General features: G+C 51.1%; 1 protein-coding gene across 2 annotated transcripts in view; it reads left to right on the forward strand.

The window, feature by feature from the left end:
• The window catches only part of WDFY4 (WDFY family member 4), a 240722-nt gene that overhangs the window by 77955 nt on the left and 138381 nt on the right, over window positions 1-24386 (forward strand). For both annotated transcript variants that reach the window (XM_087824106.1, XM_087824105.1), the window contains 9 exons: window positions 90-280; window positions 4824-4976; window positions 9275-9348; window positions 11296-11457; window positions 12050-12141; window positions 14373-14472; window positions 16708-16913; window positions 17091-17260; window positions 18257-18382. In XM_087824106.1, the coding sequence (XP_087680232.1) occupies window positions 90-280; window positions 4824-4976; window positions 9275-9348; window positions 11296-11457; window positions 12050-12141; window positions 14373-14472; window positions 16708-16913; window positions 17091-17260; window positions 18257-18382 (1274 nt within the window). The remainder of the gene's footprint in view (window positions 1-89; window positions 281-4823; window positions 4977-9274; window positions 9349-11295; window positions 11458-12049; window positions 12142-14372; window positions 14473-16707; window positions 16914-17090; window positions 17261-18256; window positions 18383-24386) is intronic.

The following is a 24386-nucleotide window of genomic DNA, read 5'->3' on the forward strand; positions in this document are numbered from 1 at the left end:
GGTTCTGGCGGCGCGGTTACCCAGCATGCTGCTGGGGCCTTGCCGCCGCGACGAGGCTGAGAGTTGACGGAATGGCCTGTCCCTCACAGGGGTGAGGGTGTTCCACTCCAGCCCTGCGGCCAGCAGCCTGGACTTCGTTGGCGGGCCTGCCATTCTCCTGGGCCTCGTTTCCTCAGCGACAGACGACCACACCATGTACGCGGCTGTTAAAGTCCTGCACTTGGTCCTGACCAGCAATGTGATGTGTGACCACCTGATGCAGCACATCTCTGGGTACCAGGTAACCCCACCCCCACCTGAGGCTGTGGCTCCCTGAGGGCAGGGAGGAGCTCCTCTGGCCCCGGCGGGCATTCGCTCCATGGCAACTTCTGGAGAAGGGAAGCCTGAAGTCCTTGGGTCCTGACACTCTAGAGAGACTGGCCCACGTGGAGGGCCCGGCGACAGCCCGCCAGGGAGGGGCTCTGAGCTACCAGCACCTTTCTCTGATGAACTCCAGGATCATTTGCGGTTCTTCGCTAAGGGCCCAGGCCTCGGAGCCAGAGTGCTAGGTTTGGGTTCGGCCGCTAGGTTTGAGTTCCTCCAACTTGCTGTTGAACCTTGGATGAGTCACTCACCCTCTCTCGGCTTCCCCACTGGTGTGATGCAGACTCGTGCCCCCTGCATCTCGGGGTTGCAGGGAGGCCTAGATTCAGCACAGGGGCGGTGCCTGGCCCAGGATAAGTGCTCTGTCCGTGTTGGCCATCTTCAGTCCTTAATCTCTGTTCCTCAGCCCTCCCAGGCATAAAATGAGAGGAGTAATAACACCCATTGTGCAGGGTTGTAATGACTAGGTGAGCTAATGTGCTGTGTGCTTGCATAGGTGCCTGTTCAGGGAGCCTACTGTGTGTCCACTAGGACTTATTGCTGCTCCCTCCACAAAGTGAGATGAGGCTGGTCCCAGCCCCAGAGGCCCCTCCCGCATGGCTGGGAAGCAGCAGGAAAGGGCCCCAGGAGCAGACCTTGGGTGCAAGTTTAGACGAGGCCGGGGCACACAGGCTGCGGTGGGTGTGCCTCCAGATGCAAGGGCCCTGGGAGAGAGCATCCTGCTGTTTGCCCCCAGGCCAGGGTTGAGAGAAGAAAGCACTATGATGTCGCTGGGCGCACTCCTCTTGTCTGGGCTGCTGCACAGCTGGACAGGGGCCCCTTCCTCCCCTGCCCCGTCAAAGGCCACGGACACCAGTCAGTTCTACATAGCAGACCCGATGACACCTCTCCCCTGTGTGGACTCTTTAGAGGTGTCCAACCACTAATACCACATTCTAGGCTCCCGGGGTTACTTTCTAAAGGCCTTTTGGAACTGACCGCCAACCTGTCCTTCAGCCCCACCTCCCACCCGCCGGCCTTTCCCATGTGCACTCCTGCCTCCCTGAGTCCATAAACACATCGTGTGGCTTGGTGTACTTGTGCCCTAGGCTTGCAGCGCCATCCCCTGTTCCAAGGTGAGGCTCCTAGTCCCTGAGCTGAGGCTGTGGCTTCTCTGGTTCACCTGTGGCACCATGTGATGCACAGTGCTGACCACACCCACAGTGCTAACATATTCACAGTGCTGACCACACTCACAGTGCTAACACACTACAGTGCTAACCACACCCACAGTGCTAACACACTACAGTGCTGACCACACTCACAGTGCTAACACACTCACAGTGCTGACCACACTCAGTGCTGACCACACTCAGTGCTGACCACACTCACAGTGCTGACCACACTCAGTGCTGACCACACTCAGTGCTGACCACACTCACAGTGCTGACCACACTCAGTGCTGACCACACTCAGTGCTGACCACACTCATAGTGCTAACACACTCACAGTGCTGACCACACTCACAGTGCTAACACATTCACAGTGCTGACCACACTCAGTGCTGACCACACTCACAGTGCTAACACACTCACAGTGCTGACCACACTCACAGTGCTAACACATTCACAGTGCTGACCACACTACAGTGCTGACCACACCCACAGTGCTGCCCAGCTCCTAGTGCTGACCACACTACAGTGCTGACCACACTCATAGTGCTAACACACTCACAGTGCTGACCACACTCAGTGCTGACCACACTCACAGTGCTAACACACTCACAGTGCTGACCACACTCAGTGCTGACCACACTCATAGTGCTAACACACTCACAGTGCTGACCACACTCACAGTGCTAACACATTCACAGTGCTGACCACACTCAGTGCTGACCACACTCACAGTGCTAACACACTCACAGTGCTGACCACACTCACAGTGCTAACACATTCACAGTGCTGACCACACTACAGTGCTGACCACACCCACAGTGCTGCCCAGCTCCTAGTGCTGACCACACTACAGTGCTGACCACACTCATAGTGCTAACACACTCACAGTGCTGACCACACTCAGTGCTGATCACACTACAGTGCTGACCACACTCACAGTGCTGACCACACTCATAGTGCTAACACACTCACAGTGCTGACCACACTCACAGTGCTGACCACACCCACAGTCCTAACACACTCACACGCTAACCATACTCACAGTGCTGTAAAGATCCTCTGCTCATCTCCGATAGACTGTAGGCCTCTAAAGGCCTGGGTGCTCCTTACTTGTTGCAAGTGTATTACTGAGACCAAACAGATGCTCAGTAAATATTTTTGTAATAAGTGAATGGGTATGTCTGGGTTTTTATTAAAACTCAAGAATTGGGGCTTTTGGTTATATACAACTTTTTTTATTATATTGTTAAAAGCAGCAGCAGTGGGATTTGTCCCAATTTAGCACTTAGATATCTGCTGTGGTTAGGGATTTTAATAATTATTGTGAGCATTTCCAAAAAGGTACAAAGCAATTTCTGCTCTCATGGGCATATCAAGAAGGATGAAATAAGATAAAACCAAGATAATTTTAGCATAAACAGAATGCAGTAAGTGTCGGAGACTCTCTTCCCAAAACACCACGCCCTGCGCTCAGTGTCACCCGGCCATCTTCCCAGAAACCCGAATTCTAGAAAGTGGCCCCTCTGGGGCTCACCACTGCCTCCTCACTGCCAGGAGTAGAACCTGCCCTAGCGAGAGTCCTTAATAAGCGCTGTCACCGGAGCACCGCGCCTTGGGGGAGAGAATGTGCCACAGAGCAGCCCGGGGCCGAGTGGAAAGAGCTCCATGAAAAAGAAAGGCGACTGGAGGAGGGCCACAGGGGTGGGTTGGCTGCGTTTTCAGGAAGAGGCGGCAGAGTGGCCCATGGGTCTGTTTGCACGGGACTGAGCACTGCTAAGGGGGCAGCAGACGTGAATAAGGGAGGCACTGGGACCTCCTAAGTCTGAAACATCGGTGAGGCATCAAAAGTAAAGTATCAAGAGGGGCAGATGGCTTGAGCTCAGAGGGCAAGCTGGCTGGAGGTGTAAATGTGAGAATCGTCAGTATCATCATGTGCTATTTACTCCAAGAAAATGGGTGACATAGTCAAAGAGAAGTAGAGAAAGGGACTGAAGAGGGAATAACAAGGAGCTGACCTTGCAGAGGTTGGAAATATGCTTAAAACCCAATGAAGGAGATTGAGAAGAAGGGGAAACAGAAATGAAAGAAAATTTTGCTAAAGAATCTGAAAGAAGAAAGCATTTTGAGAAGGCCCGTGTGGCCTAACAGTGCTCAGAATGAAGCAAACCAAGGACAGGGACGTTTCCGTCGGACCTGGCACCCGGGGGCCTTGGTGACCTTCCAAGGCAGGTGGACAGGCAGAGGCACCAGCCAGCGGAAGGGGGTTTAAGAGAACGTAAGGCGGGGACGTGGAGCCAGCGGGCGCGCGGAGCTTTCGAGAAGTTTGCCTGTGACGAGGGGCACCAAGTGCGGTCAGAGCGGGGGTGTGGGTCAGGGAGGGGTGTTTTAAGAAGAGAAACACTAGCGCGTATTTGTTGGTGGAAGAGAGGGATGGGGGAGACGCTAGTCCCACTTGCGAGGGCTCTACTTCCCCGGCCTCATCTGACCCCAACTACCCCACGCAGGCCCCCCAGGCGTCTCCCTGCGAGGTCAAGCTTTGCGCGCAGGTGTTGGGCGGGCACAGGCTCGGTTCATGACAAGCAGCAGCACTTTCCACCGGCGCCCTGAAAGGGCGTGCGTGAGAGGACAGGCGGGAAAGGGGTGAACTGTGCAGATCCAGGCCAGGGAATGAGCTGAGGGAAAGCTGAGCTGAAGGCTGGGATGGGACTGATGAGAACCCAGACGCAGAGGCTGGCTGCAGGCTGAGGTCAATGGCAACATGAGGCTGGAGGGACCCATCTTATTGGTGTCTGACGTGGGGCTGGGCCCCTGGGATCCCAGTGCCTCCCCCCTGGCATGGGTGCCCGTGTGTGCTGGTTCCCAGGGTCCGACGGAGTTCAGTGGCGCGTCTGGTGGCTGCAGCCCGGAGTGATATGGGGGGTAACTGGGTTTGTGGGTAGTCGGTGCCTTCCTGGTGGTACAGCAGCGTTTAGGGGATGGCTATGAATATAGGATCCAGTAAGGATAAAGGGAGAGAGCACTGAGCAATGGGGAGGAAGCCAGGAGAGAGGGAGAATGGCGTTCTGGAGACAGGAAGATTCAGGGAGGAGCAGGGGTCCCCATGGAGAGGTCAGTGTCAAGTCCAGACAGGTGGACGGTGGTGGGAAGCAGCTCAGGGGGGGGCATGTGTTTCTTCTGAGAATACAAGGCCAAAGGAGGCAGCTCGGAGAGCAAGGGGCCGGGCTGGGCTGAGCAAGGTGCTGGGAGGAGCGGTGAGGGAGAGTCCCGACGCCTTCGGGAGCAAGCGGCTCGTGTTAACCGTTGCAGGTGCTGGCGCTTCTCCTGAGGCAGAAGTCCTCTCTGCTCAGCCACCGCGTCTTCCAGCTGGTCCTCGCCATCGCCGGCACCGCGGAGCTGGGCTTCGGGACCTCCACCCTCACCAACGTTGGAGTCTTCCAGCACATCCTCTGCAATTTTGAGGTAAACTGCAGGTGGGGCTGGAGCCCTGGAGTGTGTGACAGTAGAAGCCTGGACAGTCTGGAGCCTCCTCTAGACCCAGCTTCCTCAGTGGCTGTGATGGCTGTGGCGGGAAAACCTCAAAGGCTTGGAGCCCAGGGGTCCCGCTTTGTCATGAAATCCCACCGCCAGTGGCCCTGGGCAAGTCTCCTGGCCTCCCTGAGTTGCAGTTTTCACTAGTGCGAAGTAGAGACCAGCATCTTCTGTAACAGGCTGGTGTGTGTGTCAAAGCAGATGGCATTGGGGAAAGGACTTAGAAACTGCAAGGTGCTATATATATGAGGGTTTAAAAAATACGTGCCGATCGCTCCGAATGGTGCCTGCCATTCACAAGCACTCCCTTAAAGGAGTGACTGAGAAATGCTGAGGGCAGGCTCGAGGCTGAGTGAGGAGCTCTGCATGACACTGGGGGGAAGGGGGCAGGCCCACTGAGGACGCATCCTTGACTCAGTGCACACGGGATCAGCACAGAGATGTCCCATGGCGATGCCTGGGACGCAGCCCCTCCATATAGCCACCGGGGCCTGGACATGACGAAGGTGACCCAACAGTGTGCTGGGTGTGAGGGAGGCAGGCGCAGGGCATCTGGGGAGTGGGGGTGAGAACAGTGGGCTCAGCTTTACAGACCAAGGCCTCAGGCGGAGTCCAGCCGAGTGCACCAGAGGGGTGCTCCAGGTAGAGTGCATGCTATTTGCACACATGTAGGGATGGAAGCAACCATGGGGACTGAGAGCAAGTGGCCGGGAGACCACCTGCCTAGGAGTAGCTGCAAGTGGAGGTGAGGCTGGAAGGGGAGGGAGAGGAGGCAGGCTGAAGGCGCTAAGCTGCAGGACATGCATTTTAGCCAATGATGCTGGAGTCCATGGAAGTATCTTAAAAACTTTTTTTAGAGTTAAAAATAATATAGGCTTATAACAGAATGATTTAAATGAGAGAAAAATGGGGTGGGAGCTCCTATTTTTGAGACCCAGACAACTGTTGTCAGCCTTGAATGCACCCTCTTTTCAAACTTTCTGTGGGTACTGTTATCTTTTTATTACAGTCATGATCTTAGTGTGGATATTGTTAGTCCTGCCCTTTACCACATAACATAAGCATCTAAAAAGTTTATTATGGATTTTACAAGCATTGTGCTGAGGCCAGGGGATAACCTGTGCTGTGCCTGGGTTCTTCATGATCCCGTTGTCAATTCTCAGATGATTTCTGTATCTTGTTGTGACAAGCGAGTGCCGTGACACTCAGTACTTTTTTGTATACATTCCCCCCACTTAAAAATTCCTTAGAATTATTAGGATAAAGGCTTCATAAATAAATTTGGATTGTTGACAAGTTTTGCTAGCTGCTGATACCTAGGGATGTTCACTAGAGAATGGCACATTAGAATTTTATTTTAGGTCTGCTACTCAGGTGGGGAGACCCCAGCAGGGAGATGGGGCCTGAGATGGTTGCAGGAATCCAGGGGGAAGATTTTGGAACCTGAAGGCCACAAGGGCAATGATATAAAGACAATCTACGAGGGTTATAATCCAAATGAGAATGGACTTAGGACTGAGAGCGAGGAAAACACGATATACCAACGCTCTGTGGGGAGGCGGCCGGAAGCTGGACACAGAGGACATTTTATAGTCCCCACCTCACATTAGAAGAGAGGACATTTTAAATGAATGAGCAGAGGCTGCAGATCAAGAGGTTAGAAGGGACCAACAAAACAAAACAAAAACACTAAAACCCCAAACAAAAAACAAACAAAAACAAAATTCCAAGACAGAGAGCAGGAGTAATAAAGATGAGAACATTGATTATTTAAATAGAAAAAAAAAACCTAAAAAGGATCAAGCAGCCAATAACTGGCTCTAAGACAACGAACTGCCGAAACTGGTCAGGATGAAAGAGAGGAAGCACCCTAAGGAGTCCGAGCGAGGGGGGGGGAGGCAGAGCCTCGTGGCATGAGCCACGCACAGGGCACAGGGAAGTGGGTCAGCGCCTTTGTGCCAATAACTGTCAACACTTGGCTCATCTGAACAATCTCCAAGAAAATGTAAGTTTCTGAAACCCACTCAAAAAGAAATAAAAAACTCAAGTGGTCCCATAACCATCAAATAAGTGGAATCACAGGTTTAAAATCTTATAAACAATATTTACAAAGAAAGTCTAGGCTGGGGGGTCTGTGGAGAAGGTTCTACCTGTCAGGAAACAGGCCCCCCTACCCTCCAAAACTCCTCCAGGAAACTGGAAAAGGAACACTCCAGATGATTTTATGAGCTAATCTTGATAACAGAACAAAAAAGGACAGTATGGGGAATTAAAAATTGAAGGCCAATCTTACTCATTAATATAACCCCCCCAAATCCTAAGAAAATTATTAGCTAAGTGAGCCCCACTGGAAGAACACTCTGGACTGGATCTGAAGATGAACAAAAAGATTGTGAAGGAGGCCAGCAAGGCCGGGTGTAGGGACCACCCGAGCACAGCAGGAAAGGAGGCGTGCATGGAGGGCTCCGCTGCACGCCAAGCAAGGCAGCAGCCCCTTCAAACTGCTGTGCCCACGCCCAGGCCGCTCAGCCCCCAGGCACCCCTGCTGCCACCCGGCCCGGAAGTCACCTGGCAGGAGCCCCCAAGCGCCCACTCCTGGAATGAGGAGGGCACCGCCCTTCCACCCTTCCTGAGCAGACGGTTTCCTCGGGTGAGCTGGTGCTTTTAAAGCTGAGGTTAAGGAAGCAGGCGACCAATAAAAACCAAAGTTAAAAAAAACAAAGTAAAACAAACAAAATAAAATAAAATTTTAAGATTATGAGGCGTGAATTTCAAAAAGGAGGTTTCCCAAATGTCTGCCTACATCAAGTAAAATAAGGGCAGTGATGTGCACACTGTCTTTGGAGGTCACTTGGAGGTCACTGACAGGCTAATGGAAAGTAAATGATGGGGCAGAAGTAAGGTGAAGGGGGCAGAGGAGGGGGGATTAGAGACAGTCCTGAAAATGTCAGGACTTAAGATCTGAGTCTTGAGTCTGGCTGTAGGCTGAGGAGGAGGGAGGAGTGGAAAAGGGGTGGTTAAAACAGCAGTGGAAGAACCAACTACTGATGGTCCAAGTCCCTCAAGAAGAGGGTGGGCTTGGAGACAAGGGGAAGCAGAAGAGCCTCCTGATAGGCTTGGATCCGCAGAGGCTCTTCTGCTTTCCCGCATAAGAGCATGGAGCCGTGGCCCCTGCTTCTTTCACGTGGGCCACAGTCGACAGGAGGTGCCTGTCGGGGAATACAGGGAGGACGCAAGAGGATGGCTCCAAGTTCGACAGACGAAGCTTCGAACCAGTCTCTGCCAATTGATACACGTGCATCGCCAGGCAAGTTTCTTAGTGTCTCTGAGCCTCAATCTTCTCACCTACTGAATGCAGATATCATTTGAGGGCTTTGCACGGCACTTCTTACCACCCACAAATGGTGTAATTTGTAAGTGTGAGCTCATTTTGGTGCTAGATGAATGCACTATTATAATCCCACATCTGAACCTGCTAGATTTGGGGCCTTAGGAAATGGCTCTATTTAGAGATAAGAAATGGTAGAGTTCTCTAAAGGGAAATGGAAACGAGACATGAAGGTTTGCCATGAACCAGGTCCCAGAGGGTGGAGAGCAGCTGCATGAATGAAGGCAGCTTGAGTGGTGACCTCACTCTCAGAGCCTCAGGGCATTCACCTTGGTGTGGGCCACAGTTCCGTTGTGTGGGAGAAGGGGCGTGGGCTGGGCTGCGGGTTTCGTGAAGGAAGTGTTGCCTGCACAACTGGGTGTGTAGGTGCTATAACGTACAACCCGAAAGGTGAGCCTCAGCTTCCAGTTCCAGTCCTGCCACTGGCTGGTGGTGGGTGGGACTTGCCACTGAACTGAATTGGTCTGTCCAGCCTCTATTTTCTCAACTCTAAAGTGGGAACACCGGCATTTGCCTTGCAGGGTGAGATGAGTTTGGCGTGTGGACTGGCTGCAGGGCCCAGGGCTGGGCAGGCCTTGGTTAGCCGGGTGTCCTGTTACGATCTAGACCCACTGTGAAGCGCCAGGCATCTGCAGACAGTAGGAGGAGAGAAGCGGTGTTTGAGCTCTTCCCTGGGCAAGGCCCTCCACATCCCGTCAAGAGATTGGGTCTAATTCCAGAGGCGGGGAATTGTGTCAGGGCCTCCATGCGGAAGGAGACCATGCATGGCACGCTCTCTGTCTGCGCTGCCTGGAGACCCGTGCTCACGCACGCCCTGGCTCACTGTGTGCTTGTCTTCCAGCTCTGGATGAACACTGTGGACAACCTGGAGCTCTCCCTCTTTTCCCATCTTGTGGAAATCCTTCGATCACCAAGGTAGGCTGGGCTTTGGCAGCCTAGACTTTCAAACCAAAGGCTTCACGCCAAGAAAAGGGACAGGAGGGCCAGTGGCTGAGAGGGCAGGTGGGCCAGTGGCTGAGCAGATGGCCCTCGCCCACGCCCAGAGCACTGGGTCCCCTGATGGCAGCATGTCTGTCTGAGACTGTTCAGGCTTCTGTAACAAAAATGCCGTAGACTGGGTGGTTTATAAACAACAGGAATTTATTTCTCACAGTCTGGAGGCTGAGTGTCTGAGGTGGTAGATCTGGTGTCCGGTGAGGCCCCTGCTTCCTGGTTTATAGGTGGCTGTCTTCTCACTGAAACTTCACCTGGTGGGCGGGGCGAGGGAGTTCTCTGGCGTCTCTGTCATGAGGTCACTAATCCCATTCACGAGTGTCACCTTCACCACCGACCTAATCACCTCCCAAAGCCCCACCACTGAGGGATAGGTTTCAATATAAGGATTTGAGGGTCACAAACACTCAGTCTATAGCAGCACCCCTCCCAGCGGCTCACACGTGTGGGGAGTGTCTGTCTCCCTGCTGCCTGGGGCCGGGAAGGCAGCTTTCGGGCCCTGCCCCGCACCACCATCTCAGGGCTCAGTAAGTGCAGCCAGCAAAAGAGAACGCACCGCCTCCCAGCCCACTCTCCTCTGAGTGTCTCTGCAAGTCGTCCTGAATCAGTCGGGGCTCTTTTGGTTGCAAGGGGCAGAAATGCACTCCAACCAACTTAGGGAAGGGGACAGAAGAAGGGGGCGCGAGGAGAAAGAAGGGAGAAAGAGGGGATTTATTGCTCCTACAACTGAGTGGGGCAGAGCTCCAGCTGCGGCTGGTGGCACTCATGTCACTTTACCCGAGGTCTGTCCCTGATCCTGTCTCCGTTTTCCACCTGGCTGGTGTCCTTTCCACAGGTCTGTGGCAGCAAGGCGGCTGCGGGGCTCCTCGGAGCACCTCTGCTCAGCACGGTGGCGGGGAGAGCTGCCCTGTGCACCGCAGGCCTAGCGCCGAGCGGGAAGCATGCCTGCACTCTGGGCGGACGGAGGGGGTTAAAAAGAAAACCAGGGGCTGTGACCAGAATAAGGGAGAAGGGAGACGGGGGCAGACACATCAACGGTCCTGTTCACACGGTTTTTGGTGCCGCAAGTTCCAGGAGGAACAAGGTGCGGCCGGGAGAGGAAATACTGCGAAGCAGTGGCTCCGCTGGGCCAGGATCTCACGGGAGGCAGGGGCGCAGAGGCCGCGGACATGCATCCACTCAGCACAGCCGGCCGCCCCTTTTGAGTGTCAGGGACGCGGGGCTCGGAGCTGGGCAGAAGTCAGCGTATTGAGCTGAAAGGTCAATAAAGAGCATTCCCCCAGCCTCAAGTCCTCCGCCTGCTTTCTTTCCCATTTCCCACTTTCTCTCTGTACCTGTTGTTTTCTAAGAGGTGGGCGTGCACCCTGGGGGCTGCTTTCTTGGGGGGAGTAGAATTTACTGGAAAGTGCATTGTGATTAGCCTAAGGAGGAGCATCTGGATGTTTGAGTTCTGTCTTGCTCCCCTTTGACTCCGGCGGCTGCTCATCCACTTTGTGGTTTTGGGGGGGCAGGAAGAGCGCGCACCAGACAGGTCTGAGTCCCTGGCTGTTGGGAAGTGCTCCTGGTCATACTCCAGGCTGCCTTCTTTGCTCTGAGTTTCTGAGACCACCATTAGTTTTCCCTGAGGTTCTGAGTTGAAGTCAATAATTGGGGCTTGTCTTTGAGGCAGTTTTTCCGGGGGGTGGAGGGCACCGGGGCCCCATCCCCAGCGGCTCTGCACTCGGCAGACACATATTCAATGGGAGTCTGACAGCATGGAGTCAGAGGGCCACGAAGCAAGCCCAGCCTGGAAAACCTTTTTAGCAGAAACACAGCAAATTTGGTTCATTCCAGTAAAAGCTTTTACTGCCTCTCTCCCGGGCTCGCCAGGGAAGGACCCCGGAACGCTGAAGTTGCTCACGGAGCACAGCTCATACCTAGACTCGTCTTCCTCTTCAATGAGCCAGGCCTCGCCCCCTCCAAGATCCCCACCATCATTGCCATCCTGGGCTGCCAGCTGAGGGGCCACTTCAGTATCCAGGACTTGCTCAGGTACTGCGCCAAGCTTCCCAGGGGCAAGGGCAGAGCCTTGGGGCTGGTTTTTGAGGGGATGTAGGCCCGAGCCCTCTCCTGACCTCACTCAACACAGCATCACTCCCCTTCAGTGCAGTGCCAGGTTCTGTTCCTGGGAAGCTTCCAGGAGATTTCTGTTCAGGGCCAAGAGCTGAGAAAAGGGGCAGATACAAGAGACTCCCCAGCAGGGCTGTGTGCTCCCTGTTCCCTGGTGCTCAGACACACTTATTGTGCCAGGAATTCAAGACTTTCCAGGAGCACAGCCACCACTACAGGCTGATGGCCCAGCATGCCGGCCATCTCCCGAAGAACAGCCCAGCTGATATGACATTGGCCTTTCCCATCTTCACCACTGTCTGCTCCACTGATCTGGCAGAGCCAGGATTAATTGCTCCGATGAATCCCGATAGAGCAAAGAAGTCTCTGGAAATATTGCATTAATCACAGAATAACTCGATCCCCCCAAACCCTCCCTTGCAGCTGCATTTGGGTGGATCTGTGTAGAAAACCTCCATGTGTTTGGCAGACACGGCTGAGCCTTGCGTTGAACGTGTCCTCTCTCCACATTCAGGGTCGCGCTGTTCGTTGTGTACACACTCAAGCCCTCGTCGGTGGATGAGAGGCAGATCTGCGTGGATGGAGCCCTGGGGCCCTCTGTGCCTGGTGAGAAGACCTCTCCTAGACGCCAGCCTGTGGCAGCAGGAGGACCCCCGTGGCATGGCTGAGAGCCACGCGTTGTGGGCCATGTTGTAGAGGGAGGGGATGAAACAGAGGGCGGGGAAGTCACCCACAGCTGAGCAGTTGCTCCCAAGTAGTGGCTTGTGAGGTCATAGTTTATGATTAGGGTCACAAATGAAATTTAACTGTCTATTCCTTCTTTAGAACCTGGAATGGCTTCCAGGAGAAACTGTTTTCTGAAAACCAGCAGGTGGGGCTCCTTAGTGCCCAGTCCAGGCCTACCTTCCTAATTGAGTGTCCCCACTGCTCCCTAGGGAGCCCAGTTTCAGCTCTGAAGCACTGCAGGTCCTGACTCTAAGGGTCTGCCCTCTGTCCATGCTTTGCACATGCTGTTCCCTCTGCAGGAACATCTGCCCTGCCCTGTTCCCACTCCTACCTCATCCCACTAGACTAGCCATTCCTAGTCCCACCTGGCCCTGCAAGTCACCTCCTCTGTGCTGCTAAAGCCCGTGGGCTTCTCCATGCACAGGTCTGTGACTCGTGTCTTTGAGTGTCCCGACTAGGTGCAGAGCAGCAGCTGTGTTATCTATACCATGTTCCGCATCCCCTCTGCTGGGGCCGCTGTGGGAGCAAGAACTGTCCGCTCTGTCCTGGGCCCTCTAGATCCATGCCGTCCGAGATGGGAGCCTCAACCACATGTGCAGTTAATTAATTGAAATGAAGTGCAATTAAAAATTCCATTCCTGCCCTGGCCGATTTGGCTCAGTGGTTAGAGTGTTGGCCTGCTGATCAAAGGGTCCTGGGTTTGATTCCTGGTGAAAGGCATGTACCTTAGTTGCAGGTTCCCTGCCCCAGTTAGGGCGCATGCGGGAGGCAACCAGTGTGCCTCTCTTGCATCGATGTTTCTCTCTCTCCCCTGCTCCTCCCTCCCTTCCACTCTCTCTAGAAATCGATGGAGAAAATGTCCTTGGGTGAGGATTTAAAAAAAAAATCCATTCCTCAGTTACACTAGCTACGTTCCAAGGGCTTGATGACCACAGTGGTTACCACAGTGGAGGCTAGTGGTTCCTGCCTGGATGGCAGATATAGAACATTCTTATCACTACAAAAGATTCTCCTGGACAGCGTTACTAAATGTAAACAAGCTCTCTCTTCTCCTTAGATCAAGACTGAAAAGCAGGAATTACCATTTCCATTTTGCAGATGAGGAAACTGAGGCTCAGAGATTAGGACTAATAAGAGCTTGGGCCAGAATCCAAATAGAGGGGAATCTCACTCCACCTCTTCCAGCTGCCTCATCAGTTCTGTTTCTACAGCATGGTGTCTGTGCCCTGAATTGGTTGTAAAATAACTGGCCAGCAGAGGGAATGAATGAATGGAAAATGGGCCAACAGTGAGCTCATTTATTTTTTATTTCTTAATTTTGTTTTATTTTTAAATATATCTTTATTGATTTCAGAGAGAGGAAAGGAGAGGGAGAGAGAGACAGAAACATCAATGATGAGAGAGTCATTGATCAAGCCCGCAACCGGGCATGTGCCCTGACCGGGAATCGAACCCCGATCGCCTGGATCCTAGGTCAATGCTCAACCGCTGAGCCACGCCCGGCCAGGCAACAGTGAGCTCATTTAGTCAGCCCTCCTTCTTATATGGACTCCATTCTGAAACTTTTGTAAAATATCTTCTGTTGAGACTGTTAACATGTCCTTTGGGGCCACAGTAATGTCCAGAAGTTAAGTTTCCTATCCCACTGGATCTATGTACCTCTTGTTATACCTCAAGCTGTTTCTAAGCAGCTTCAATATGCCAAAGCCTAGTCTGGAAGCTGCTTGAGAGAAGGGCCCAAGGTGGAGAACCGTAGTCTTCAGTCTCTACCCCCAATGCCTCGCATAACACCAGCAGTTTAGATGCTCAAGAAACGTTGCAGCCTATGATAATTAAACAATTTCTCTACTGGAAGATAAATTTTAAGGATTTTTTTGTGGAGGTAGGGAGACTGAAAACATTGCTAGTTAAAGGCAACTTTAGGGACATTTCCTGAAAATATTTTAAAAGCATTATATTGAAGTCTAGAATCCAGTGACAAAATTTGGAGTCCCATCCATGGGCCAATTCCTGGATGAAATAAGCATTTGGTGAATATCATTGCTTGCTGCAGAAAATATTATGCCTCTTTACATCCATGCTCTCTCAAACCTAAATTTTCCCTTTTGTAGCTGGAAGCCAAACATCTGGAAAGACGATCTGGCTCAGAAACCAGCTGCTGGAGATGCTGCTCGATGTACTGTCTTCCTCCCAACTTCATCTGTCCTCTGAGTAAGTGGCTCCAGGGAGAGTGACTTGGCATGAGGTGGCCTCGTGCAGGGCGCGGTGTTAAAACCTTTCTCAATGAAAAGTTCAGCATTTCAGAGTCAGCTGTCTGAAGTATGTTTCCTGCACTAGTCAGAAAGAAAATTATATTCTCTCCACCTAATAAAGCCAACCTTGCCCTAAGATATTCTGATGAAGATGTTTAATGGGCAGAGTAACTCGAAACAGATTTGGCATAATTACAATAAGCTTCTTTTGCCACCAGTGCTCTAGTATAATTGTTATCGTTTTGGCAGTTGTGAAAATTACTAATTTTGATATCTTTCACTTGGCAGACACTAGGATGGGGAAATGGTTAGCCTAAATAACATCTTCAAAGGAAAGGCTTGCCAAATTCTGCTGTTTACTGTTAGTTACTTAGTTATTTTCCCAAGTTGGAAAAATAAGTATCTGACTTCAATCAACTTTCAAAGCAATGTATTATCATAAAATTCCATTAACTTTCCCACTGACTGTCTGCTTTACCTCCAACCCTGGAGTCATTTATTTAACAGCTATTTGTTGAGCACCTACTATGTGCCAGACACTGTGCCTTGATGTGAGGATGTGGTGCTGAGCAAGTCAGTCCAGATCCTTGCTCTTGCCATATTGACATTTTTGTGTTTATGCGTGTTTGGGAGAGGAGTGGGTGAGTCCTCAGGAAAACAGCTTTGCAAATAGTGCTTAAAAATTTGCCAGCCCAAATGTTGCTAGAATCAAAACATGGAAGAACTGAAGAACTTGGGGATGAGCTAGTTCAAACCCTTCCTTTTCCTAATTTTTGAAAGGGAATGTGACATAGTGCTTAAGTAACTGGGCTCAGATGTTAGACCTCCTGGGTTCAAATCCTAGCTCTGTTTCCAGGGACCTTGATGCCTCTCTTCTACTCATCTATGTGAAGATAAAAATAGTTCTTGCCATAGATGGAAATTAATATGTGGATAGTCTGTACCATGGTTTCTAAGGTACTATAAATATTCCATAAGCGAACTGCTGTTGTCACCATCAGCATCACCACCACCCTCATCACCATCACCAGCACCATCACCACCATCACCAATGTCATTGTCACCACCACCACCATCACCAATGTCACTGTCACCACCACCACCATCACCACTACCACCACCATGACCATGACCATGACCACCACCACCACCACCATCACCACCACCACCATGACCATCACCACCACCACCACCACCACCGCCACCATCATCACCATCATCACCATCACCACCACCACCACCACCACCACCACCACCATCACCATCACCATCACCACCACCACCATCACCACCACCATCATCATCACCATCACCATCACCACCATCGCCATCATCCTTCTCATCACCACCACCATCATTCTCATCACTATCTCCATCACCACCATCACAATCACAAACACTATCACCACCATCACCATCACCATGATCAAGGAAAATGGCCAGGGTACATCAGGAGTTCTGCCAAAGTCATCCAGTTTGTCAATTTAGAAGCAGGGCGAGAAGACGGGACAGTCTCTTAATTCCTAGTCCAGTGGCCACACCCTCACCTGCCAACTCTGACAGCTGACGCTAAGAACACTGCCTGGGTCAGGTAGATCCTTCCCTGGCTCCAGGAGGCCAGATCCTTTGCTGGGCCATTGCCTCCGAGGATTGCTGCCCCCCCACTGTGCCCTCCAGTTCCCTTTAGCAAGTCTGCATTCTCCAGACTTATCATTTAAAATTCATTTTTGGAAGTGATAGTGAATCCTGCTTTTTTTTCTGGCCTAAACTGATAAAGATGCAGGAACTTTGGACTATTCCATTTAGATTAGTTTTGACCAGTGCATTTAAAAAAGGAGGTAAATAACCATTATGTGCTTTCTATGACTATGTTGTTGTAATTAGACTGTGTAAGTGTGAATGCCAGAGGAGTAGGGCTATCAAGAGGCCTGCATGTTTTACATCTATTGTTACATAGTTTCTAATTGCTTTGAAAGCCTTCGGTCAACTTACACTAATAACTTACATTAATAGACACATTCACCCATTTTGCAGCAACTTTTCCGGCATTTTATTTACCATTCTTTTAAAATGCAATATGTATTTTGCTAAGTGGTAGCCAGAGGTTAACCTTAATTTGCCTTTCCTAGGTGACTAGTGAAGCTGACTTTATCAGTATTTTCTGAACGTGCCTTTTGCCTTTATTGGTGCCTAGGACAAAGGAGGAGGTGTTCCTGAGCCTGGGGCCCGACTGGTTCCTGCTGCTCGTGCAGGGCCACCTGCACGCCAGCACCACAGTGCTGGGGCTGAAGCTGCTGCTGCACTTCCTGTCCAGCCCCTCCCTGCGTGGGCGCTTCAGGGACGGCCTGTGCGCGGGGTCCTGGGTGGAGCGCAGCTCCGAAGGCGCGGACATCATGATGGGTGCGCGCCGGGCTAGGGAAAGGACCCTTGTTGAGCGTTTTCTCGTGCCCGTGTGTGTATGGCATATATTTCTACCTGGCATTTCCATGGGATGAGTGGATGGCAGGGAGCTCCCTCAGGTGCCAGAGCAGTTGCAGTTGTTCTCAGTCGTGCTTTGTGCCCCTTCCTGACCGATAGATAACCTGAAGAGCCCCCCTCCGGCGCCGGACCAGAGCCCCTGCCTGCTTCCCGGGCTCCGGGTCCTGAGCGACTTTCTGGCCCACCACGTTCACATCCCAGAAGTCTACCTCATCGTGTCCGCCTTCTTCCTGCAGACGCCGCTCACGGAGCTCGCGGGCGGGCCCAAAGTAGGTCCTCTGGGCCCCCAGGGGTGGAGTGACACCTTGGCTTTCTGGTGCCACGTGACTCTCCACCCTTACCTTGCTGCCCTTCTCCCAGCTTCTGTCCTGACCCACTTCTTTCCCTGGCGGGCCACACGCCACGGCCAAGCCTTCAGATACCCTTGACTTCCTGCACCCGTCTCCTGCCCTCCTCCCCAGCAGCCCTGTTTTCATCAGCCCCACGGTTAAGCCGTTTTCCTTTTGGACGCAGCTGGAGAAATCCATGGGGGGGGGAGGCCGATTGCTGCCAGTGCAGATCAGAGCCTCAGTTTACGGCCTCACCTTAGGGAGTCCCTGTTCTTCCCCTATGTTCTAATTCAAATCTTACATGTCCCCAGTCCTCTGCCCCACAGCTGCCAGCTGCCTCACTCGCCTGCCCTCCCCGGTCACCTCCCAGAGGGCCCACTGCGTTGTGCTTGCCCCCCTGTGCCTTTAATGAGCCCTTTCTGCCACGGACCTGCCTCGCCCCCTAGACAGAAGGAGCCCTCCTGCGTGTGCTCGGTGCACCTTTGCCTTCTGCGACACAGACACGTGTACACGTCTGCCTCTCTCTAGGCACTGAGCGTCTCAGGAACAGACCCACCCTGTACGCTCACTTTTAAAGAGACCAAGTCAGGTCACCTGCTTGTCACGGTGCTCCCCCACCGCAGTCTGAGACTCCCCTGAACTGAGGTCCTCAGCTGGCTTCTATAGTCTCATTACTAGGAGTCAGCAGAGTTGACTGGACAGTATTTGTCCAACTAGGACTAAGCTGGACACAAGTTGCTGGGGGGCCTTCGGCGCTTCTTGGACGTGTGTGTTTCCCTTATGCACAGAGCGGGCTGAATTCCCTCAGGCTCCCACCACCTAGGGTATTGCCATGCTCTTCTGCCTTTCAAATGGACCCCTTGGGACACTCAGCGTGCTGGCTGGAAGCCAGCCTCGGGGGCAGCGCAGTCCCTGCAGCCCTGCCTCCTCTTTCAGGACAGCCTAGATGCCATGCTGCAGGGGCTCCTGCAGACACACCGCATGGAAGAAGTCCTCAGCTCCGGGCTGTGCACCGAGGGGGCCCTGCTGCTCCTGGTGATGCTGAAGGCCACCATGACCCGGGTGAGACCTGTTCCCCGCATGCCGTGACCGGGGTGGGGTGGGGGGCGAGGGGCAGGCAAGGTTGGAAGGGCACCTCGACTTTTCCCAGCAGTTTCCAAGTAATGCCAGTAATTAGCAAGTGTTATTCAGAATCCCTGACAGAAGAGGCAAGGCAGGTCCCTGGAGACAACTCAGGTGTACAAAGGGAGACCAGCCTAAATGTTTCCAATTCGGTTTATCCACTCTCACCAATAGCCTTCTGTTTTCCATTTGCTTAATCATCGATTTTATTCACTGGGAGATGCATGCGTTCATCAAAGGGAGCATTTCTGAGCAATTACTTTAGGTCAGGAGCTGCGGGACCCTGTGGAGGGGAAATGGGGCCTTTCTGCTCAAGGAGCTCACCTCGGCCAGGACAGGTGTGACAGAGGTGCCTGGCAGCCTTGGATGCAGGCCTTCCAGGCCTACCATAGGTGGGAGGACAGGTTATTTTAGACATGAAGGGAAGCGTCAGGTTTTGATATCAGAATTATGCTAGCTTTATTTTAAAAAGACTTTCTTTATATTTAAGAAAATATTAAATCCATAGCTTTTATATTATTTAAATTGTTTCTATGAAACTCCTTGGGACTGAATTTTTCCCATTATTGCCTTTTTTGATCTAGTTTAGGTAATTTATATTTTTTAAAATCTTCCCATTTATTTAATTTGCACAAATGATCTCTTTTAATTTATGTAATTTTTGTGTGTAGTTATTTGCCTTTCTTATTCTTAATTTCTAAGTTCATACTGCCTCTTTGCCCTACCCCTCCCATGGTTTAAAAAGCCAAAGACTTGTGGACTTATTTAAAGGGCCAACTTTGGCTCTGTTAAGCATTCCCCTGATTTTTTTCTGGTTAGTTCTAAGATTCTGATATTTGGCACCTTCATTTTTGTTTTGTTTTCTGGAGTTCCTGTGATCATAGTTTTAAAACCTTCTATTTATATTTTTCAGTGTCTGTGTGATTGAACTTTTTGTTTTGTTTACTGTTGTCCATTTCTGTTTGTTTTGTCCTAATCAGAGCATGTGATCTGTATGCTCTCTGTCTTTGGGGAACTTATTCATGATTCCACTGTAGGCCTAATGTTGCAATTAATTTTGGGGTGCCTGCAAAATACATATTTTCTGTTTGTAGCATAAGGAATCTGTTACCTTTCTAACCAATTAATGTTATTTTTCAAAAAGCAAACAAGAGGAATAACATGAGAGCTTTATTCTGAAGGAGGAGGCAACTTAAGCCGGGTGTGTTAGGAACAGATAAAGTAGTCCCTGTACCTACGAGGACCTTCCTGGCTTCCCTTTTTATGGTCATTTTAACTTCTCCTACCCTGTCAGTGAGGAGAAGGGGAAACACTGTTGGAGCAGCTCTTTGCTTGCTTCTGGTTTCTTTTTCTAAGTCCCATTTTGGTTTTCTACAATTCTTTTTTTTTTTTTTTTTTAAATATATGTCTTTATTGGTTTCAGAGAGAGGAAGAGAGAGTGGGAGAGAGAGAGAGAGATAGAAACATCGATGGTGAGAGTCATTGATTGGCTGCCTCCTGCACACCCCCTGCAGGGTATTGAGCCCAAAACCAGGCATGTGCCCTGACCAGGAATCAAACCATGACCTCCTGGTTCTTCAGTCGATGCTCAACCGCTGAGCTGTGCCGGCTGGGCTCCTACAGTCCTTTTTCAGGACCTGGCTTTCTACAACAGAAACAGACTCCTCTGCAGTTTCCTAGCAGGCCCTACTTAGCAATCCTGTTGCCTTGTTCTCAGAAACCAGTAGGTATATTAGTTAGAGTCGGTTTGAATAGCCAGGATTATATGTTCTAACAGTTAAATTCCTTTGCGGACCCATCAGGGTCCTGGAGAAAATCAGGAACAGTTGCTGGTTCCTCTCTGGCTGAGACCAACTTTCTCCAAAGGGAATTGTTAGAATTCCTACTCTTTTTTTCCTTAAGCCAGAGGCCAGCTGTAGTGGAGGAGACAGAGGGGAAGGAAGAAGGGAGGCGAAGGGCAAGTCCCGACAAGGACACTCAGAGAGCAAAGGACGCAGTGGAGGAGCCATGGAAGGGGGAGCAACGGGGCGTCGGCATTGTTAGCTTCAGAAGAGTTCAGTGCCTGACGAGGTTTGACGCAAGGTTATCATTATGTCCATCCACGTTAATTCATAGGCCAGGATATGTGTTGGAAGGCGCCCATACAGGCATCTGGGTAGCAGAGTAAATCCCGAGACCTGCCTTAATTTGTTTTAATTCTACAAGTGAGATGGTTAATGGACAGGCTGTGGGCCACCTTCCCCTGGCGCCTCCAGCAGGGGCAGACCCTGGCAGGGAAAGGTGGGGGCGGCTTTGGCCTTTCTGGTTCCAATGGCTGGGAGGCTTCTTTGGGTATGGAGGCAGGGCTGGGCAGAGAGAAGGCCTCGGCAACTGAATGAGGGTGCAGCTGGGGGAATGCTGTGGGCTGTTAGCGCAGGGTTGCGAGACAGGGTCTTGTTTGGCTGTATTACAGCCAAGGTAGTCAATTTAGATTTCTGGAGGAGATCCTCCAGTTCTCGTAATAGGAGACATGTCCGGACCTAAGGAGTTTCTGACCACTGGCCCTGTGAGTTGCAGAAAAGACCTAATTAAAGGATGGTGTTGTGATTAATGCTCCCTTTTTGAGGCCATGACTCCCTATCCAGGAGCTTATATTGTGGCTAAACCAAATTACAATAGAAAATTAGTCTTTCCTTTTTAAAGGTCTGGGGGTACCCAGTTAGCCAAAATACAGGCCAGGGAACTCCCATCCGGCATGGAAGGTTGATTTCCCATCTGGAGGTTAGGAACTAGAGAGCCCAGCGTCCTGGGGTAAATTCTGGAGCCTGGCATCCCAGGGCTCGAGGCGAGGGCTAGAGTCTGACATCTCAGGCCTCTAGCGGGGATGAGAGACAGAGGGCACCATGTAATTGCACCAGAGCCTTGGGGGATGGGAAACAGACCTCACCAGGTGACGGCTGCCTCCACAGACCCGGGTGCGGCAGGATATGCCTAGGAACCCAGGAACGGGCACGTCTGCTCGACAGGGCCAAGGGGCAGAAAAGGGGGCTGGTCAGGGCAAGTGTGTCCAGAGATCAGGGTGGAGAGGCTTTGTAGATAGAGGAGGGTGTGCTAAAAGGTTCTTAAAGTAAGTAAGGTAGTGGCTGGTAGATGGAAGGACTAACGGTTTGAGGTAAAGTGAGGGCGCCCTTTACCTCCCAGCTGTCTTGTGCTTTGGACTTCTCTGTAGTATCTTGTGGTCTGTGTGTTTCCTGTTCCTCTGATGATGTCTAGGCCCTTTCCGCAGAACCCCTCTAGGATCCACTTCGACACGGTGGACCTCTGTTCTGAGGGTTTTTACACCGTCCAGGTTGTGGGAAGGCTGCACCAGCCATAACCCATGATGCTGCAGAAATTCTGCTGGGCTACTTCCCACCAAGGGCTGTAGAGCTCGACCCAATAAAACCCTGAGGTTCTGTAGGTGACAGACAAAAGGATTTACCCGACAGGCCTAGCTGGAAGGGGACAGGTAGATTTCCCATTTTAGAACGGACTCAGGGATATTACTTGCCCTGCCGCTTTGGGGTTCCATGCAAAGCAAATGCCTAAATAGATGTGGAAGGCCTCCAGGGCTGAGTAGAAAAGTACATAATAAGGACCCTGGGGTAATTCCAAAATATGCCCCATAGTTACAAACTAGACATCTGTTCCTTCTATCAGCTCATTCCAGATATTGAGAAAAGGGTTTTAAGGCTATGAGGTCAGGAGTTAGTCTAATAAGGGTGGGGCGAACGGTTCCTGTTTCCCAGGGAGCCTGTATCTGCTGGATGGAGGAAATGCGCTGTAGTGGGCTGCACTGGGAGACCCGAAAAAGCCAAATGGAGAGCGTTAGTATTAGATTCTGTATTTTTTCCTGCAAAGAGTGGGGCATGAACCATCTCCACATGCAGGTTATCAGGTGCCGATTTAAAGAGCGAGGCCAGTGATGTTCCCTGCAGTGTCCTAGGGCACAGGTAAGGCGAGGAGGTTCTATTTTCGGTCCTAGAAAGTGATTCCTGCCTAATGGAGTTCCTGTACAATTGGGAACCCGGCGACAAGTGCAGCAATGTCCCTGGATTCAATAGTAGCATAGAGACAAGCAAGAGTATAGGTGAGGAAGTCCAGCTGGGCAGGCAAGGTGTATTAAATCGCTACAACACATGGACTCTAGGGTTGTATGCCAAGAACGTGGGTGCTGGAGAGGCATAACTATGAGCGGAATTCTTCGGGGGTCAATGTCCAAGCTTTGGTGTCAGTCCATCACCAGGCACCATCACCAGGCTCATTTAGTTTTCTGCTCGCAGGCAGTCACCCCTCTTTAAATAGAATTGCTGCCTCGCCCTCCCGATCCTGCACCAGAAGGAAAAGTAAAGCAGCCTTTTCTCGGGCATCGTGGCCGGAGGACTTACAGTTTGTGACTCGAGTCAGGGCACCAAAGAGATGTTACCCAGGACCAAGGCGACGAGGAGACCTCGGCTCTTGTCTTCTTGAGGGAAGGTTCAATCAAGAGACAGAGTGCAGGAAAGCCCGCAAGAATTTACTAACTGTTGCAAAAACATCAGGGGGTCCCTTAGAGGTTAGGGGTACGTGTCTGTGGGGGACAGGGGTGGATGGGTGTGGCATGGGCGCTCCCCGGAGGGAGAGCCCTCTTGGATCTTCATTTTCAGGGGTTTTAAAGGCTGGGTGTTTGGGGGAGGTCTTAGGGGAGAATCTATAGAATATTCATCAGCTTTATGCTGATGAGCCAAAATGAGATTTATTCTCTTAATTTGTCTGTCCTGGGGCGTGGTTGGCAAATGGCACTGATTGGATTTCTGAGTGGGGTGATTTAAGGGGTTTACCCTCTATTTGGGGAGGAGTGCAAACCATTTCCTCTTAAGTCACCTTGGTTTAGGGAAGAAAGGGTTTACTAGGTGGCTGTAAGCTGCTGTTTAACTGTCTGCCTTAGTTTCCCTATCCTGGAATTTTCCTAGCTTCTTACTGTTCTATATCAAGTTTATTTTCTTTTATCTTTTTAATATTATTGTTTGCTCAGGACTTTACTTGGCCTGACAGTATTCCCTCACCCAGTGGTAACTAACCTACTACAGATGAGTCTGTCTGTCCTTGAACTTAAATGGAACCATACGGTGTGGCTCCTTTCACTCATCCTCATGTGTGTGGGATTCGCTCTGATGTTGTATATGCCAGTAACTCATGCTTGTTTATTATTGAGTAGTATTTTATTGTGATAATTGATCACAGTTTATCTATCTATCCTTGGTTGTTTCCATTTGGAAATATTGTGAATAGAGCCGCTATGTGCATATCTTTGGACAGGCATGCATATTTATTTCTGTTGGAAATATGCCCAGGAGTGAAATTGTGGTTCATAAGTGCCTTAGTAGGTGTCATCAAATAGTTCTCCAAAGTGAAGTGCAAACTTACATGCTCACCAGCTCTTATTCTAGTTGGAAGGTTCCGGTTGCTCCATGTCCTTTCCAATGTGTTGCATTGTTGACCTTTTAGATGTTAGCCAGTTCACTGTGTGCAGCAATCCTTTGAAACAGCATTTCCCCCACTGCGCAAATGTAGAAGCTGTAGCTGTGGAGGTTAACTCACTCGGGCAAGGACACACATGCATCCAGCATTTGCGTCACGTTCTGGGTCACTGCCATGCCTAAGAGCCTTCAAGGGTCCTAGTTGCTCAACACATAAAACCCAAATTTCTCTTCCAGAAGTTAAGGTCCTCTCGATCTGATCTTGTCTCCCAGCTCCTTCTGCTTGCCCTGTGCTTGTCACTGTGAAATAAGCTTGAAGCACTAAAGTGTCTCATTCAGTCCTCCCAGCAACCAGATGAAATAGGTCACGTTACAGTCCTTGTTTTACAGAGCTGGGACTGGCGGTGTAGGGAGATTAAGCGACTGGTCCAAAGCTACACCATCAGTAAGAGGCAGAGGCAGGATTT

The sequence above is a fragment of the Miniopterus natalensis genome, chromosome 14 (assembly GCF_054644295.1).
Source record: "Miniopterus natalensis isolate mMinNat1 chromosome 14, mMinNat1.hap1, whole genome shotgun sequence".
NCBI lineage: Eukaryota > Metazoa > Chordata > Mammalia > Chiroptera > Miniopteridae > Miniopterus > Miniopterus natalensis.